The 16,565-nt window shown below is 47.0% G+C and overlaps 1 protein-coding gene across 3 annotated transcripts in view; it reads left to right on the forward strand.

The window, feature by feature from the left end:
* Nucleotides 1–1,176: 1,176 nt before the first annotated feature.
* Tmtc4 (transmembrane O-mannosyltransferase targeting cadherins 4) overlaps nucleotides 1,177–16,565 on the forward strand; it is a 54,837-nt gene continuing 39,448 nt past the window's right edge. Inside the window, exons 1-4 of one of the 3 annotated variants that reach the window (XM_057786626.1) lie at nucleotides 1,177–1,512; nucleotides 6,759–6,971; nucleotides 10,303–10,418; nucleotides 11,455–11,671. In XM_057786626.1, coding sequence (XP_057642609.1) covers nucleotides 6,810–6,971; nucleotides 10,303–10,418; nucleotides 11,455–11,671 — 495 coding nt within the window. In that variant the 5' untranslated portion in view covers nucleotides 1,177–1,512; nucleotides 6,759–6,809. Of the gene's footprint in view, nucleotides 1,513–1,632; nucleotides 1,731–2,224; nucleotides 2,547–6,758; nucleotides 6,972–10,302; nucleotides 10,419–11,454; nucleotides 11,672–16,565 lie in introns of those variants that run through there. The other 2 variants (XM_057786625.1, XM_057786624.1) reach the window with 2 other exon arrangements.

Genomic DNA, 16,565 nt, shown 5'->3' on the forward strand with positions numbered 1-16,565 from the left:
AGTTTGGGGCTAGCTCACCAGAATTTCAACTGTCTTGGGGGTGGTTCATTAGCATATTAAGGCCTGTTCTGGGCTTGGGTTGTATGTAATTGAGCTGGCAGGTGGCTTGCCTGGAGCTTGTTTCTGTGACAGCCAATTTCTATCTCAGATGCACCTCGTTATTCCAAGTCACACAAAATGCTTACTAAGTTACACAAAAGGTTAAAAATAAAAGCTTATATTCCTAACACCAGCCAATTGGAGGTGAGCAAGGGTGGAGCCACTTAGGAATCAGGACCATGGCAGTTTTGTTAGATAACAGGATTGAGGCATCTGAGGGAAATACTAACAAGGCAGTGCCCTGGGCGTCACAGACCAGTAGAAGGAAAGCAGAGAAAGTGTGTGTTGCATGCTCTGCCGTTTGAGATGTGGTAACATATACCAGGGGAGACGATAGGGAAGTAGATAAACAGGTTTGAACTCAGATAGCAAGGAGCAGAAGTGTAAATCTGAAATATATTGACTGGAGTGTTGGCAGAAGATTAAATCGTACTGGAAATTGGTGGAGTAAAAGGATGAGATCTTTAAAAACTCTTAGGGCTCATTCTGGGCAGGCAAGCCTGCTAAGCAGACCAGGTAAAACAGGAGAGTGGTAGGTCCAGGGAAGAGAGCATTTTAAGGAGGAAGAAGAAATCTTAGGATGAGCTAGCATTGGGAAGAAAAACGTCCTCTGGCCTTCCTAAGGGCAGAAGGCAGCAGGGTTGACTCGCACAGGCAGTTTCACTGAATGGGAGCCAAGTGAACGGAGTTGGAGAGAGCTGAGGGTGGGGGAGACAGCACTCCACTTTAGAGATGAAGGGCAGGAGGAGGCAGCAGGACACAGAGCAGAGGAAAGCTTCGAGGTGACTTGATGCAGATGAAGCCGACTCCGTCCAAAGAGGGAGTCAGATCAGAGACTGACACTTTTAAGGAGGGTCGGAAGGAGGGCGTCCGTGGTCACTGGAGATTTGACAGGGGCAAGTACAACGCTTTTCTCTTCCTTGAAGGTGGCCGCAAAAACAAGTACTGAGTGGGAAGTGAGTGGGTGGCCTTCCCATCAGAAGGGAGGTGTAGCATCTTGTGGTCGTGACTGGAGTGTGGAAGCACGCTGCACGGCTCTGCAAGAGGTAGGTGGTGCAGTCCTGAGACTGCAGGGCCTAGGGACGAAGAACTCACTCCGCGTTTCAAGAGAGAGAAAGTAGAGACACATCTTCAACAACTCCTCCCAGACAGGAAGAAGCGTGGAGTTGGGGGTTTTCTGCAGGGATTCAACACGCTCTCCGCGGAGCGCGCGGGACAGGCCGGGCACGTGAACCTTCAGAGCGCGCGGAATCCCCGGGGAGCAGGAACCAGGCCTCGGCGGCTCGGCCCCTTTGCATCCCAGCGGCGCTTTCTCCTCCCTAGCGAAGGCCGTTCGCCCCTGCGCCTCCTTCGCCGAGAGCTTCCCAGTCCCGACGTCAGCCCCACATGTACCAATGAGCTGAAGAGGAGCGTGTGAGTGACGGGAAGGACAACCGATGGGAGCACGGCGGACGGCGGGACTAGGCATCCGCGGGCGGTCGCGAGTGGGGAGCGGCGCGGCGGGGGGCGGGACGCGGCGGGATGGGAGGGGGACGGGAGGCCCCTCCCCTGGTGGCGGCGGCGGGCTTGCGGAGCCGCAGGAGTTTAAGCACGCGGGAGGGAGATGCGACCGCCGCTTGGGCTCCTTCCAGGTAACGCGCCGGGTAGCCCGGTGAGGCCCGAGCGCAGCTGCGGGGCGAGCGCAGTTGGGCGCGGAAAGGGCGCGGGCTCCCGGGCTCTCGGCAGAATCACCAGCCCAGCGCGGCCCGGGGGCCTGGGGGCGGTGCCCGAGCACTGCACCTCTACTGGAGGAGTTAGCTACGGGACCCGAGCTGCCCTCGGCGGTCGCGGGCCCCGGGCACTATGCGCCCTGGTAGAAGCCGCACCCCGGACAAAGAGCGCGCGGTAAGGGGTGCGCACCCCGGGCTCAGGCTCCGGAGCTGTCCTGCCACGGCCGAGGTCGCCGCACCATTCCCGTGCCTGTCACTGTCTGACCCAGCCGCGCAACAGCTTCGTGACCCGGGAGTGCACCCGGTGCAGCGGCCACCTGGCCGTGGGGTCCCCGTGCCTGCTCGCCAGCTGGCCAAGGCACGGGCGACGGCTGGACACAGCCGGTAGCTTGGCCGCCTGCCCAGGGTTACGCGACGAGTCACCCTGCCGCGCTTGGAGTGCCAGCTGAGGAGCAAAGCCGGCACCACTGGCCTGAGAGCCTGGAGCGACCGAGCTGCCATGAATTGGGGAAACCAACCGAGCAGTTGGTGCAGCTATTGCCTCACCTCCGGCGAACTCCACGGGGAGCCTGGTTGTTGATGTTGTGGCTGTGGGCTGTTTGTGTTTTCTTTCTGTTTTTAACTACACACAAAAGAAAGGAGTTAGAGGAAAAAGCTAGCCACCGAGTCATCCACACTTCGCTCTCTCCCCGGGAACAGATGGATGGAGAGAGTTCCTTGGGAAACAATTATAGTCAGGTTTGCCGAAATGCCCTCATTGTCCCCTGTACCTGCACCCCCAATAAGCTGTGCACCCCAGGTAGAATGGGGTGAGGCGGGACGGCCCCGCCCAGGTGGGAAAATGGCTACAAGCTAAGTGGAAACTTTCTGAGGCAGAAATTCTGAGTGTGAAACCTCCCAGGGGCAGCCACTTGAGCATTCTTGAGTTAAGGTGGGTCACAACAGAATGCACCTCTCTCCGCCTTTGGCTCAGCCTTGCCGAGGATGGCTGGCCCCTTTGCCTTGGGCACCCCTGTGTTAGCTCTCCCTGCAGTGTCCTGGTCAGAAACCACCACATTGTTTAATTTGATTTTCTGAGGCAAGGTCATGCTCCTCCATATTGGAGGACAACTGGCCCTAGATGCATTGCCCTTAATGTGGAGAGCAAGAGCCTTTCCAGCCTGCGGTAAATTCGTCTGTTAGGTGACCGCTGCTGGTTCGTCCAGGTTGGGTCTGCTTTATTGCAGCCTGGACTGCTGTGTCCGAAGTTATTAGGGGTTCATGGTACACAGTTCCGTGAAATTTAGCCTTTGGGGAGGCCCTGTTTGATCTTTTGATTGACAGATGGATTTGTTTTAACATCCTGAAAGTCTAGGCTTAATATTAGGAGTTTGAGAATCAGGACTAAAGACTACTGGTTTGTTCCACACCGAACCACTCTTAGGGAGCCAATTCAAACAGGAGTTCAGTAGTCATGAGAACACAAGCTTTGTTAGAGTAACTGTCTCTTTTCAGACTACTCGTAGTAGGTTCTGTGTAGGTGGGTCATTACTGAAACTGAAGGCACAGTAGGTGTCTTGTTTGGCCCCTCCATAGAGTGAGCTGCCATTCAAGGTGTGGCTGAGGAGCCAGGGCTCCCAGGCAGGGCTTTACCTAGAGAAGACCACCAATAAGACAGGTTGCTTAAGCAAAACCAGAAAGTCCTTTCCTAGACTGTATCATGGATATAAAGGTCTCCTTCTCTGCCTCATTTACCCTTGCACCACGCCTTATTGTAGAACAAGGGTCATTTCCTGGTGGAGGATGGGGAGTTGGGATCAGGGTCGTTGTGCGTTATACAGTTTGTATAGGGCACAAAGATGCTTCACCAGGGATGCCCAAAAGAAGGGCTCCCCTTTTGGGAGTACATCCTGTCACCTGATGGGTCCTGCTGGTCATAAAGATGGCAACATAGGCATTAAGACAGGGATCAGGGACTAAGAACTGATCAAAACTGTATGGATATGGAGACTAGTTGTTTATACTACCTCACTCAGTCCTTACCATACCCTAAAGAACACAATGGTAGCTGGGCGGTGGTGGCACACCCCTTTAACCCCAGCCCTCAGGAGGCAGAGGCAGGTGGATCTCTGTGAGTTCGAGGCTAGCCTGGACTACAAGAGCTAGTTCCAAAATAGGCCCCAAAGCTACAGAGAAACCCTGTCTCGAAAAACCAAAAGGTAACTTATTCTACAGATGAAGAAACTGATCTTTAGGAAAACAATGTAGCTCAAGGAAATGTAGCCACCAGTTCATGCTCATCTGTCTCTGTGACCTTTGCTGTGGACTCCTGTAGTGGATTCTGAGAACATCATATAGGTTTCTTGGCTTTTGCTGATAAAAGGCCTAGTCTGGACTGTTCTGTGTATGTGAGCACGTATCTGTTAAACATATGGGAGCATCTGAATATTTTCACTGCAGAGCAGAGATGCTTCCATGAAATGGCAAGAGCCAGTGAGGACTTGATTAGGGTAAAGAACACAATGCCTGCTCAGTAGGTCCTATGCTTTTGCTCCCCACCAGGAAAGGGAAGATTATTTGACATCAACTCATCCACTCACTTGACTTTCCAAAAGTGGGGGCCTGGCCCATCAGGGCACCCCAAATGTTGGGGACCGTGGCCCACCCTACATAAGTGTGGGCTGTTGCTTGCATGATGATTGTCTCGGGCTGTAAATATGAATCGCCAGGAAATGCATAGCAGCTAATTTAGGGACAGATTATTTCATCAACCATTGAACATAAGACCATTTGAACTTCATACTAAACTGTGATTTCATATTTAAATGTTTAGGGCTCAACCCGAGAACATCAGAACTAGTTATATGACCGTTTATGGCTTTCACATAATCGGTGGAAGTTGCTATGCCTTTAAAGTCGGTATAAACCATTTGTTTTCCTGCACACTGATTTTCTAAATAGAGGAACACATTTGTTCCTTCCATTTTTAATGCCATAGTGTCTTCCTGGGTACTCAGTCTTGCTTTAATTTTAAGGCGGCAGGAGTAATTTCTTTAGCTAGAATGTAAAACAGCAATCAGGGTCTTCATGATGACCTGGCTGCAATTAGGATTTGAACAGTGGTTTACCTTTACAGTGGAAAGAAAAGAAAGCTGCGGAAAGTAGGTGGACTATTCCCCCAGTGCTTGCTAAGAGCAAGCCAAACATCAGGCAACGATGCTCAGGGGACAAGCAGAGAAAGAGTTGCAGGCTTTTGTGTCTGGATTGTATGTGCAACTCTGCCTCTGGGAAGGGTCAGGCTGACACTGAAAGGAGTGCCCTGTTGTCCATCAGTCTGGCTCTACCTTTATTCAGACAAAAGACCAAAAGAAAAGAAACAGATGTCTGTGGCGTGAGATTCTGAGACTCCTATTTGCCTGACTTCTTGTGCATGTAGGTATTATTTGGAAATCTAGAACCAAATATAACCAAGCTGCAGCCTGGCCCAGGGGGTGAGAATTTTCTTTCATTGGCTTAAAAGCAGAATGGAAGTTGTTCTAGGGAGGACCAGAGCTTTTACACCAAAAAGCCAGTACTAAGGGAGATTTTTTTTTCTCATTTTTTTTATTCTTTTTTAATTAAATCTAAGGGATATTTTTGCAAAGACTGTCAAACTTGTGGAAAGTATAATGATAGTTTGCCTTCTCCCAACATCCATTAAGATGTCTCTATCACCTTGGCCTGTGGGGGCATTTTCTTGATTAATGATTGATGTCAGAGGGCCCAGGCTACTGGGTAGTGCTTCCCTGGGCTGAGTAAGAGAGCAGGCTGAGCACGCTAGTAAACATTCCTTTATGTCCTCTACAGCTAGGTTCCTACTTTGAGTTCCTTGCACAGCTTCCGTCAGTCGTGGGTCTACAAGCCAAATAACACCTGCCCCCACCAAATATGTGTACCCAGTGACAGCTCTAAGGCAGTGTTGTGTCCGTTTCATAGCGAGGGAGTAGCTCCAGAGAGTTTAATCACCTCTCTAAGCATACAAGATTGAACTGAGCATCCTGGCCAGAAGGCAGCACTTGTAGAGGATGTGATGAGAATAAGAACAGATAACCTGATTTGCAGATGATAGTTCATGTCTGATAACCTGATTTGCAGATAGTTCATGTCTGATAACCTGGTTTGCAGATAGTTCATGTTTGAGTCTTGGAATTGGCCCAGTTTGTCACAAAACTCAAGGTCTCATAGTTTGCCTTGTTCCACAGGAAATGATAGAGACTCATACAATAAATGGCAAGGCTATGGCAAAAGTTTGTATTTCTGACTTGGCTCTTCCCCGTACTGGCAGTCAGCTCTTTGGGCAGAATTGAGGAAGTTTAGTTCTTTCTGGGGCCTTCTAAAGAAATCAATTATTCTATCTCTATGTAAACCCCAGTTCAATCAATCACTGTCATACACCCTCACCTCATGAGTCCCCTCTCTAAGATTTTCTACTGACTGACATCTTCCCTTGTGTCTACACGCATACTATAAGATCTGTCAGAGTCGGGGTCACAGTCATATTTCATAAGCACGCTCTAACTCCCCGCCCCCTCCCCCCCCCGCCCAGTGTGCCAACAATGAACAGTTACTGATTTTTCTGGATTGGTGAAGTTGATTGTTAACTTTTTTTTAAAGCCGAGCAAGCTGGCTCTGAGAAATAAAAATGACTTGCTTTATGGGGCTAGTAAACATAGGATTCTATTAAATCAGAATTTCTGAAAGGAAGCATCAGAAACCCAGGGGCTTCAGATGTCATAGGTCATGTTAGGGTTGGGAAACCTGCTTGAATCCCAGGTCGCTTCTCTGCCCACTGAAGTTTCTGCCCAACTTAACATGTCTAGAGATCACCTATAAAATCACAACATACCCACTGATGTAGCTCTTACTTACGGTAAAGATGTTCACTGCAGAAGTGTGCTTAAAGGTATTTATATGATGTTATTTCCCTTGCAGATCCCTCAGCATAATGCTGCAGCAGGAGGCTGGCAGCCTGCAGTTTGCAAGATGGCCGAGCTGGATGCTGACTTGGACCGCATCGTCCCGTCTTCTGTCCTTCCCCCTTTCTGGGCTAAGCTAGTAGTAGGATTTGCTTCCCTCGTGTGTTTTGCCAGGAGTTATGATGGCGATTTTGTCTTCGATGACTCTGAAGCTATTGTTAACAATAAGGTTTGTGTCTTAATCATCTAAGGAACTTAAACATGCCGTTTGCTTATGTCTTAGTAATCATCCAAGTTGGTATTAATTCTCTGATAAGCTTGGGGTTGACTCTTGGTCTGGGTCTCACTTAAGATACAGAGTTCCCATTTCATTTTATATATTAGCTCCTAAATTTATTGCCTCAGGTGTGCAACCCCTGTCTGTGCTGAGGAGATCCCATCTGCACATGTATCAGAGAGGTCATTCTGCTGAGATTACAAGACCAGGGGTGTTGCAGAGCAAAGCAGATTGAGCACTTCAGACTTTATGAAACTTTTCAGAACTGTGATAGGAAAGAAAGACTCACCCATTTTTTCTAGTGATGGATGGATCTAATCACCTATCGAAGTGTGAGGCTGTGACTCTGTCCTCCACTGTGTGAGGGCAGCAGGCTGACAGCCATGGACGGAAGCCATGTGCTGCTGAGGGGTACAGGGTTCCCAGTTATTTCATGTTTGGAGACTCAAGTTTGCTGACCATGCAAAATCCTAGTCCACCTTGTTCCCAGTTGCCGCTTTATAAGGTTAGGAGAGTAGTCACGCTTTTTTACTGTCAAATGGGAGGAAAAGATTCAAATGGGCCCAAGGACAGTGAGAGTAAAAAACTTGGAGGCAGGCAGAACGGGTGCTCAGAAGTGGCATGAGGTAGATAGAGCCTTTGTGATCGTCTTACTCAGCACACAGGTTGCATTGCTTACCCTTGGCCGGGACTTGAAGGAATGCACCTACCTGTCTCTCTGGAGCATGTTGTTGAAGGAGCTTTTGCAGCACCATTGCTGGATGCTCATAAGAAGTGAAGGCCACTGAGATGACCCATCAGGGTAAGGCATCTGCCACCAAGCCTAATGACTCCTCCCTTGCCTTCACCTGCCATCCATGACATGTGACTCCTTAAGAGGCAAGTCGCTCTGAACAGCTGTGCCACTTTGATAACTTGAGAGACACAGAATAATTTTTCCAACAAGGGTTCACCTCTTTAAGTTCTGTGGTTGTGGTGACTTTCATCACACCTCTACCTGGATGTGTGAAGGGTTAATTCAGAACCTGTGCTGCAAAGTTCCATTGCGCTGGGAAGATGGAAGCCTGGCTGTGGTGTATGGAGTGTTCTGATGATTACTGTGGGTATCCTCAGGTGGGAGGTGGACAGGCGTCTTGTGCCTCTGCCCAGTGTGGTTTGAGCAGTATTTTCTGTAATGTCACCTCGTGCCAGCCCTCCTATTCTCCTTCTTTGTTGAGTGGAATGCACACCTCCACTCCTGAATCTGTCTTCATGATGTCAGCAGGCTGTTGCTGGGGGAGGGAGTTGGATTCTATTTGCTAGATGCTTCCTTGGGCTGAGTTGCCATTTTTTGTTGATCTCTGAGTCAGTGCTGTTAGGAGGGATTTCAGATATAATCTAGTGTTCCCATAAATCATTAGAAGAAAAACTTGACCTTTCCCTCGCACACTCTGCTTCGTGTAGGCTGTGCCTCGTTAAATATTTAGAGCTTCTTTGGTTTTCGTTTCTGTTCAGAGGGAGGAGGAGATGCTGCTCCTAACTACCTCACAACTGAACAAGCCCTTTTGTGGCAAAACACAAGGGCCTGGGCTCCTGCTTTTGTCGCTGAGTTAGCAGATGGATCCTGTAGTCTTTGCAAAACATCCAACTGTCTCGTTGGGTGGACGCTCTACATTTTTTAGGCCACTAAAGCTGGTAGAAGGGAAAGTCACATGAGAATCAAGTGATCGACTTTGCGTCTGTTCCTCCTCCTGAGGCCTTCCCTGTGAGTCGGCAAGCACTTCATTCATAGCAAGTACTAAAGTCCATATTGCAACGTGGGTATTTATTCTTTGAGGCCATCTGTCACTTAACCAACTCTTCTGTGTGGGAAGGAAATTGTAAAGTGTGTGTGTGCGCGCGTGCCACGTGTATACAAGTGCCTGAGGTGGCAGAGGCCATTGAATCCCCTGGAAATGGAGTTGCAGATGGTTGTGAGCCCAGAATGGATGCTGAGAACCAAACTCAAGTCCTCTGAGAGAGCGGTATGCGTTCTTAGCCACTTAGCCATTTCTTCTGAGTTTGAGCATCCTTCTGTGCTCAGAAGGCAATTTTTCAGAAAGCCGGTAATGATGTAGTTTCTCCAGTTAGGTACACCCACCTGCTGGATTTCAGGGCTGATCATGCGAAGATATAGACCAATAGTTAGAAGGAGTTGTGAGCCACCCAACATGGGTGCTGGGAACTGAACTCAGGTCCTCTGAAAGAACAGAACATGCTTTTAGCTGAGCCATCTCTCCAGCCCCCTTGTTTGATTTTTACAGCGTTTAGTTTCATATTTTAAATGTAAGGTAAAATGCTTGTAAGCATGCTTGGTGTAATATAAGGCCAAATTATCTCAGCAGAAAGAGAGAGTTTTGTTTAATATTTAATAATTTTATATTTTAAAATTGTATGAAATTTTTTCCCTCTAGTTTCACAATCTGCTTAACTCATGACCAAAAGTGGAAATTTTAAGAATTATATTTGCCCATACTTGTTTAAACTGGATGTTTTTCTGATACTTCACCTTATGTAATTGACCGTGAAAGGCTAGTAGTGGCCTTATGTTGCCGAGTGGTCTGTTCTTTCATGTTTTAAGCACCTTCTGTACTTCAGCTCATGTGGTCCGGGCCTTGTGGAGCGCCAGTCTAGTGATGGAGATAATTAAGCCACAGCTGTGAGTGACTGGTGAGCCAGCTGTTACGGGTACAGATATGAGATGCTGTGGAATCCACAGGAAAGGATTGAAGTCCACTTGGGATGTCAGAGGGTTGAAGATGACCGTCTAGGGCAGGTTTGCCTATGCAAAGCCTCTTGGGAGGGAACTCAGTAGAGCTGGGCAGAAACATGGAGTTAGGCAGATGTGTGTGGAGGGTCTTGCAGCCCTAAGAGAACATTGACTTTGATCCAGGAAGGGAGATGCTATTGAAAGGCTTGTAACCAACTGGATAGTTAATGCGCATTTAGAAGTACTTTGTGTAGAAAGTGGGAGGATATGGTGGCTCTTTTAAGAAGTTTGCCCATATCCTGGACAAGAGATAATGGGGGTGGGGGGAGCTGGGCCTGGGGCTAGTAGGAAGGATGAAGTGGGCAAAGTTTTCAAGGCTTTGGTGCAAGATGAGGGGAGGATCTTGACTCCTTGTCCAGAACGTCGTCCCATTGTGTTGTCCAGAACATCCCATTGTGTTGTCCAGAACGTCCCATTGTGTTGTCCAGAACGTCCCATTGTGTTGTCCAGAACGTCCCATTGTGTTGTCTAGAACGTCCCATTGTGTTCCTGCAGGACCTTCAGTCAGACACACCCCTGGGAGACCTGTGGCATCATGACTTCTGGGGCAGTAGACTAAGCAGCAATACCAGCCATAAATCCTACCGGCCACTTACCGTCCTGACGTTCAGGTAAGGTGTAACAGTAGAAACAGGAGCATCATTGGAGGTTTCCACATGACATCGTATGTGGGGGTTCAGTCGTTAGTTTTTAGGTAGATGGAGTCCATTTGTATTGTAAGATGTCTGCTTATTTAAGGTCTTAGGAAGTAAGCCACAGGAAGGTTGAGAGGCTGTGCCTGAGGAATCTCCATATCAGCTACACAAACTAAAACTGGAATTATGCAGATATTAGCCGGTCCCTGTGCAAAGATGATGCTCAGACCAGCAAAACATCTATGTCTTTCTGGTTCTCAGAGAGCCCACCCTTTACTGTTTGGGTAGCAAAGCAGCAGGGGAATAGTACGATATGTATCAAAGCAACACAGGCATCCCATAAAATTGTGGATTTTTTTTAATGACAAAATTAAGCTCTTAATCATCCTACCATTACCAAGTCAATATGTAAAATGAAAATGAACTTTAAAGATGACTTCTAGTCCCCATTAGCTAGAGTTACTAGTCAATAACAGTTCTTATACCTGTTTCTGGGATACATTTAAATTCTTGTATATAGCTCTTGCAGATAAGCATTTAAAAACAATTAGAACCACCAGTAATTGAGAAGTAGTCAAAAGAAAGACTCACACTAACAGTAGAAAGGTATCCTGCAGATGAAGGCTGGAGATACATAATGTTAAAGCTCTTTTTGTGTGTGTGTATGCAGAGAGTCATGTGGATATCTTAAATCTAGCCCCCTTTGGGATAGCCTTGAAGGATTTGTGATTTATCTTGTCCTTGGGAAATAATCCCTTAAACTTAAAATAAAAAGGTCTAGCTCTCCTTTTAATTTTCCTCTCCCTGTATTTTTCGGTGCCTTCCTCTGTGACATGGCCATTTCTCCCACTCTCCTCTATGGATAATTGTTTTCATGGTTTCCTCAGGCTTCTTAGCTGGACAGGTATTATTGTCTTGACGCTCTTTTCATGAAGGAGGCAACAAGATCCTTCAACAGCCCCCGTTCTGTTGTGTGTGTTCATCCTCTGTGAGCAACCACCATCTGTTGCAGGATCAACTACTATCTGTCAGGAGGCTTCCACCCCGTGGGTTTCCACGTGGTCAACATTCTCCTGCATGGTGGCATCTCCATCCTCATGCTGGACGTCTTCTCAGTACTGTTTGGAGGCCTGCAGTACACCAGTAAAGGCCGGAGGGTACACCTGGCGCCTAGAGCTTCCCTGCTGGCAGCATTGCTGTTCGCTGTCCATCCAGTGCACACTGAGTGTGTGAGTATCCCCCACGTGTGACCGTCTGCGTGTGTGTGAGACGTGTGTGTGGTGAAGTAAGACATCTGTGTGCATTCTGGTTTTCTGAAATGGGCTCTTCGTGTGTTCCTCGTGGTTACAGAGCACACATTACAATGTTTTCAGGAAATACATGATACTTTCCCTGTCAGATATTTGACACAGTGGGTTCTAGGTCAGAGGACCATCTCTTTATGGGCAAATAACGGCTGCCAAACTGAGAGACTCAGAGTGTGCTGTAGTCTTGGGTGGCACTGTCTAGCCTGTGTGATAACTTCAAGGGCATAAATATTAATGTTACCTCATTTTGCAGCCTAAAGACCAGCAGTTAAGAATCCTTCCTCAGTCCTGAGACTGGGTGGGGCAGTTTTTTTTATTTATTTTATTTATTTTTGGAGGGAGATAGGATCTTATTATGTAGGCCCTGGCTGGCATAGAGCTCCCTATGTACACCCTACTCTAAATTACAGACCTCCACTAACCTGAGTGCTGGGATTAAAAGCATGCACCACCACACCTGGTCTGAGGCAGTTTTTCTATGGTAGCTGACTGTATGATTTACAAAATTTTTTCTTGATATAATTAGCATAAAAGCAGTATGACATCAGATGGTCTGGTATAACTTTATAGGCAGTGAGAATCCCAGGAGGATAAAGAAGAGTGAGTATAGGGTACACTGAAACTCTCAGGTTCCATGGCCCAGGCCTCCTCCGTCCCTGGGTGTCTTCCCCTTAACACCCTTGGCCAGGTGCTGAACAGCAGTGACAGGAGCCTAGCCTGCTGCCCTGTGGCCGTTTCTCTGTGCCTAGGACATGAAGAGTACACTGTAGACATAGACTGTTGAGATTTAACTGGACACGTGTGAGGTCGCCAGGAAACCCTTGTGTGCACCCTGAGCACTTGGAAAACGTGAGGCGGCATGGTGTTGAAGTAAAAGATTGGATTTAGTCATTCTGGGAGCACCAAACACCTGGGTTAGAAGCTTTGTAGGCTATTCCTCTCACAGTGGGCCTTGACTTCTAACAGACATTTAAAGGCCTATGTTTAACCGATTGCCCCATTGAGAGCCTTAGAGTCAATTCTAAAATGTTAATCAGAATTCTTGGTTTTAGAAATTATGATTTCTCATAATATCTGTTCTTTGGTTTCAAGAATGCTATGGAATTTTTATTCTTGTCTTCTGTATCTTTTGTGAAAGGCTGTGGCTGATGCTGCCGGAGCCCACTTTAAACCCTTTGTCTCTTATCTGTGCACAACCATGACCAAGTTAGAACGGGTTGCAGCCTCACTTCTCTGGTATAAGTGTTTGTTGCATCTCAGATGTGGTGTGTGCATCTGACACAGACGGCTTTCTGGGAAAGCCCTGATTGACTGTTTGCTTCTTGTCTAATTGCTCATAGTCGTAAAACCAAAATAAAAATCGAATGATTAACCAGAGGTTTTCCAAAGTTAAGATTTTACATATTGAAAACTTGATGTATAAAAAGGTTTCAAGCCCTGGGTATGCTTACACATGTTTGAGCATGTACAGACACACATTGCAGATCAATGTTTATCTGGTAATCTTTAGAGGCCATGTTTCAGATCTTTGGAAGGAATTGGGGGGAATGGAGAGATAGCACAGCTCTTAGAGTTTTTGCTGTGTAAGCAATGGAGACCTGAGTTTGGCTGCCAGCACCCACAGAATACCCGGCATAGGGTGTGTGCCTGTGGTTCTAGTGATGGGGAAGGAGAGACTGACTGTACTCAGGGCTGCCAGCATAGCCTGATTATCTAGGTATGGACCCAGGAGAGACCCTGACTCAACCAAGATACCCAGGGTTGGCGTCTGGCTTCTGCATGTGTGTGTGTGTGTGTGTGTGGGTGTGTGTGTGTGCGTGCACACACACACACCCACACACACAGAGGGTGGCTACCCATGGGGAGAAAGAAAGGAATATTTGAAAATTCTCTTCCTCTCTCTGTCATTCCATAACAGCCATTTAAACTCAGATTTCGGAAAGTAAGGGATAATTAAAAATTAGCATTTACAGACGGATATTTTGCGTGTTTACCTTTCATTAATTTGACACACTATCCAATTTCCTCTTATCAGCTTTCTCTGCTAATCGCTCACTCTACATTTTTTAAATGCCAGCTTTAAATGTGTGCAAAGAGCAAAGCACCTGGAGCTTATCTTCAGGAGGCAGGGGGATGCCTCATAGATGTCCTGCCAGGACGGGAGAGAGCTTCTGTGGTGTGGCCGTGACGGTCCCACCTTGTGGCATGAGGACAGGGCAGAATGGAGTAAATGTGCGTCTGTATGTATGTTTTAAGAGGATGGAGTAGCAGCATGAGCCCTACCAGGTTTTAATGACATAGATTTCTTTTCATTAATATGAATGTATTTTGTGCCTTTACCCCACCTCCAGTCTTAATGCTGAAGATATTGTTGCACACTATTAATAAATACTTATATTTTCTCTTTCATGTTATTACTGGGGGTTTTGGGTTTTTTTCTTCTTTATTTTCCCCCCTTGAGACAGGGTGTCACATAGCCATGGCTAACCTTGAATGCCTGATCCTCCTGCCTCCTTCCAAGTGCTGGAATGATAGAGGTGTTCCACCATAACCAACTTAAGCACATAACATTTCCTAGCCATCCAGTGTGCCTGGGGTACAGAGTTCTGACTAAAGCCAAGGTGGCCCCAGGCAGCGTGGGAATAATTGGTCACCCTTCAGTCTGATCCCTATCTGGATTCTGATTGGTAGGGAAATCTTTACAACCAAATTGACTTTGCCTCAGATGATATAAACCAAAATCAGGCAACACCCTCTCCCCAAAATATGCCGTCTCAAATGACTCTGGGTTGTTAGCAGGCATGTGAGGCCACTGACAGGGTACTGATTCCTAGGAAGGGAGAGGAGCAAGAACAGATATTGCTAGACCCCGATCTGGTTTGGGCTCATCTATCAGGATCATATATTTCCCAAGGACTCCTTGAGGACATGAGGTCTCATTGTGCTCAAAGTGTGGCTAAAGATGACAAGTTGCCTGGGTTCTGGTCTCTTCAAGACTTCTACCCACCCATTACTGAACCCAGATGTTTTGCCAAGGATGAGACAAGAGACAAGATACAGTCTTTCCATCTCAGGATGGTCTCAAATTCACCTGTAGCTATGTAGATGGTGCTAACATTGAACTCTTGTCCTTCTGCCTCCACTTCAAGTGCTGAGATTGTTGGCATGAACCATCATACCCAGCTTCGAACACTTAGCCTTCAACACAAAGGGGATTAGTATGGCAACCCTTGCCCACTTCCTTCCGACCCCCAAATTCTTAATTCTTGTCCCTTGTAAGGAAATTTAGATGCCACCTGTTTAATTGATTGAGGAAGGGTATGTTGATTTTTTTTCCCCCAGAAAAATCTTTTTTTTTTTTTTTTTTTGAGACAGGGTTTCTCTGTGGTTTTGGAGTCTGTCCTGGAACTAGCTCTTGTAGACCAGGCTGGTCTCGAACTCACAGAGATCCGCCTGTCTCTGCCTCCCGAGTGCTGGGATTAAAGGCGTGCGCCACCACCGCCCGGCCCCCCCAGAAAAATCTTGACAGGAGTGTTTAAGGTACCCTGAAAGAAAACAAAAACTGTTGGAGAGTTTACCTGAAAATACATATTTTGCAAATATCAGTTAAAAAAGAGAAAAAGAAAAGAAAGGAAGGAAGCCTTGTCCTTCTTGTTTCTGCTCTCCAGTGGTTAGATATAACCTGTTCTTGGATATAGCCTTGGACATTCTATCCTGTGAGCTCTCTCTTTAGTTACTCTTGACAAATACTCACTGAAGTGCTGAATACTTCCTTAAAATACTTGCCATGAGTTTGCTTTTTGTTTGTTTTCATGTCAGGTAGTATGACCTTCATCACTCAGAGACTTGAGATTATCTTTAATATTTACCAGAATAGGGGTGGAGAGACTGTTCAGCTGTTACACACCGAGCTCACAACCAGAAAGAAGTACAGTAGTTTACCAAAAGAAGAGCTTTCCTTTAGAAAATAAGTTCATTTGTTTCAAGTTCACTTCCTGGCGGTTCTTTGCTTGCATTTTTACTACCCTGATAGAAGCGGCTTCAACAGTCTGGTCCTTTTGGCTTTGGCCTTGACTCTTACCCAAACTACCCTTTTCCCCTTCAGTCATTTCAAGAAGTCCTGGTTCCCTTGCCTGCTTCTTCTTGGCTTGCTGGTCAGTGTTAGGTTCTGAAAGGGTTTGGGGTTCAGTCTGTCCAAAGCCACAGCTCTAACAAGGTCCTTTCCTTGTATCCCAGTTGGAATGCCACAGAAGCAGTGCCCTACCCCCAAGGTGTCCTTGGTCCTTTCCTGCCTGCCACTTTGTCCTATGTCTATAAACTCCCTGGAATTCATGAATGGAACTAATAGGGAGCCACACTTACCATGTGCCAGGCTTTGTCTGTAGCTGCATCTCTGATTACTCAGTGTGCCCTTGCTGGAATGAGCTTACCTCTGAGTATCCGTAACTCATTATGTATCCATTTAACCCTCCAGTGAACTGCCATGTTCTCTTCAGGCCCGATAAGCTTGTTTTGCCTCTTGCTTCCTGTGCTGGTTGGTTGGTATTTTGTGACAACAATACCTGAAAGAAGCAACTTGAGTGGTGCTGCCCACATTAAGAGCGAGTTTACCTTAGTTAACTGGTTATGAATTCCTTTACAAAGGGTTGTCTCCGGGCTGACTGTAGATCCCATCAAGTTGCTAAGATTAATCATCACGCTTGCCTCTCTGTACGTCTCCTCTCACACAGACACTTGCTAAGATAGACTCATCAACTCATTCTGTCCTCTTAGCCCTGCATGACACCATAGATTTCCCAAGACACCTCACTGGGCG

Source organism: Chionomys nivalis, chromosome 12, assembly GCF_950005125.1.
Source record: "Chionomys nivalis chromosome 12, mChiNiv1.1, whole genome shotgun sequence".
Taxonomy (NCBI): domain Eukaryota; kingdom Metazoa; phylum Chordata; class Mammalia; order Rodentia; family Cricetidae; genus Chionomys; species Chionomys nivalis.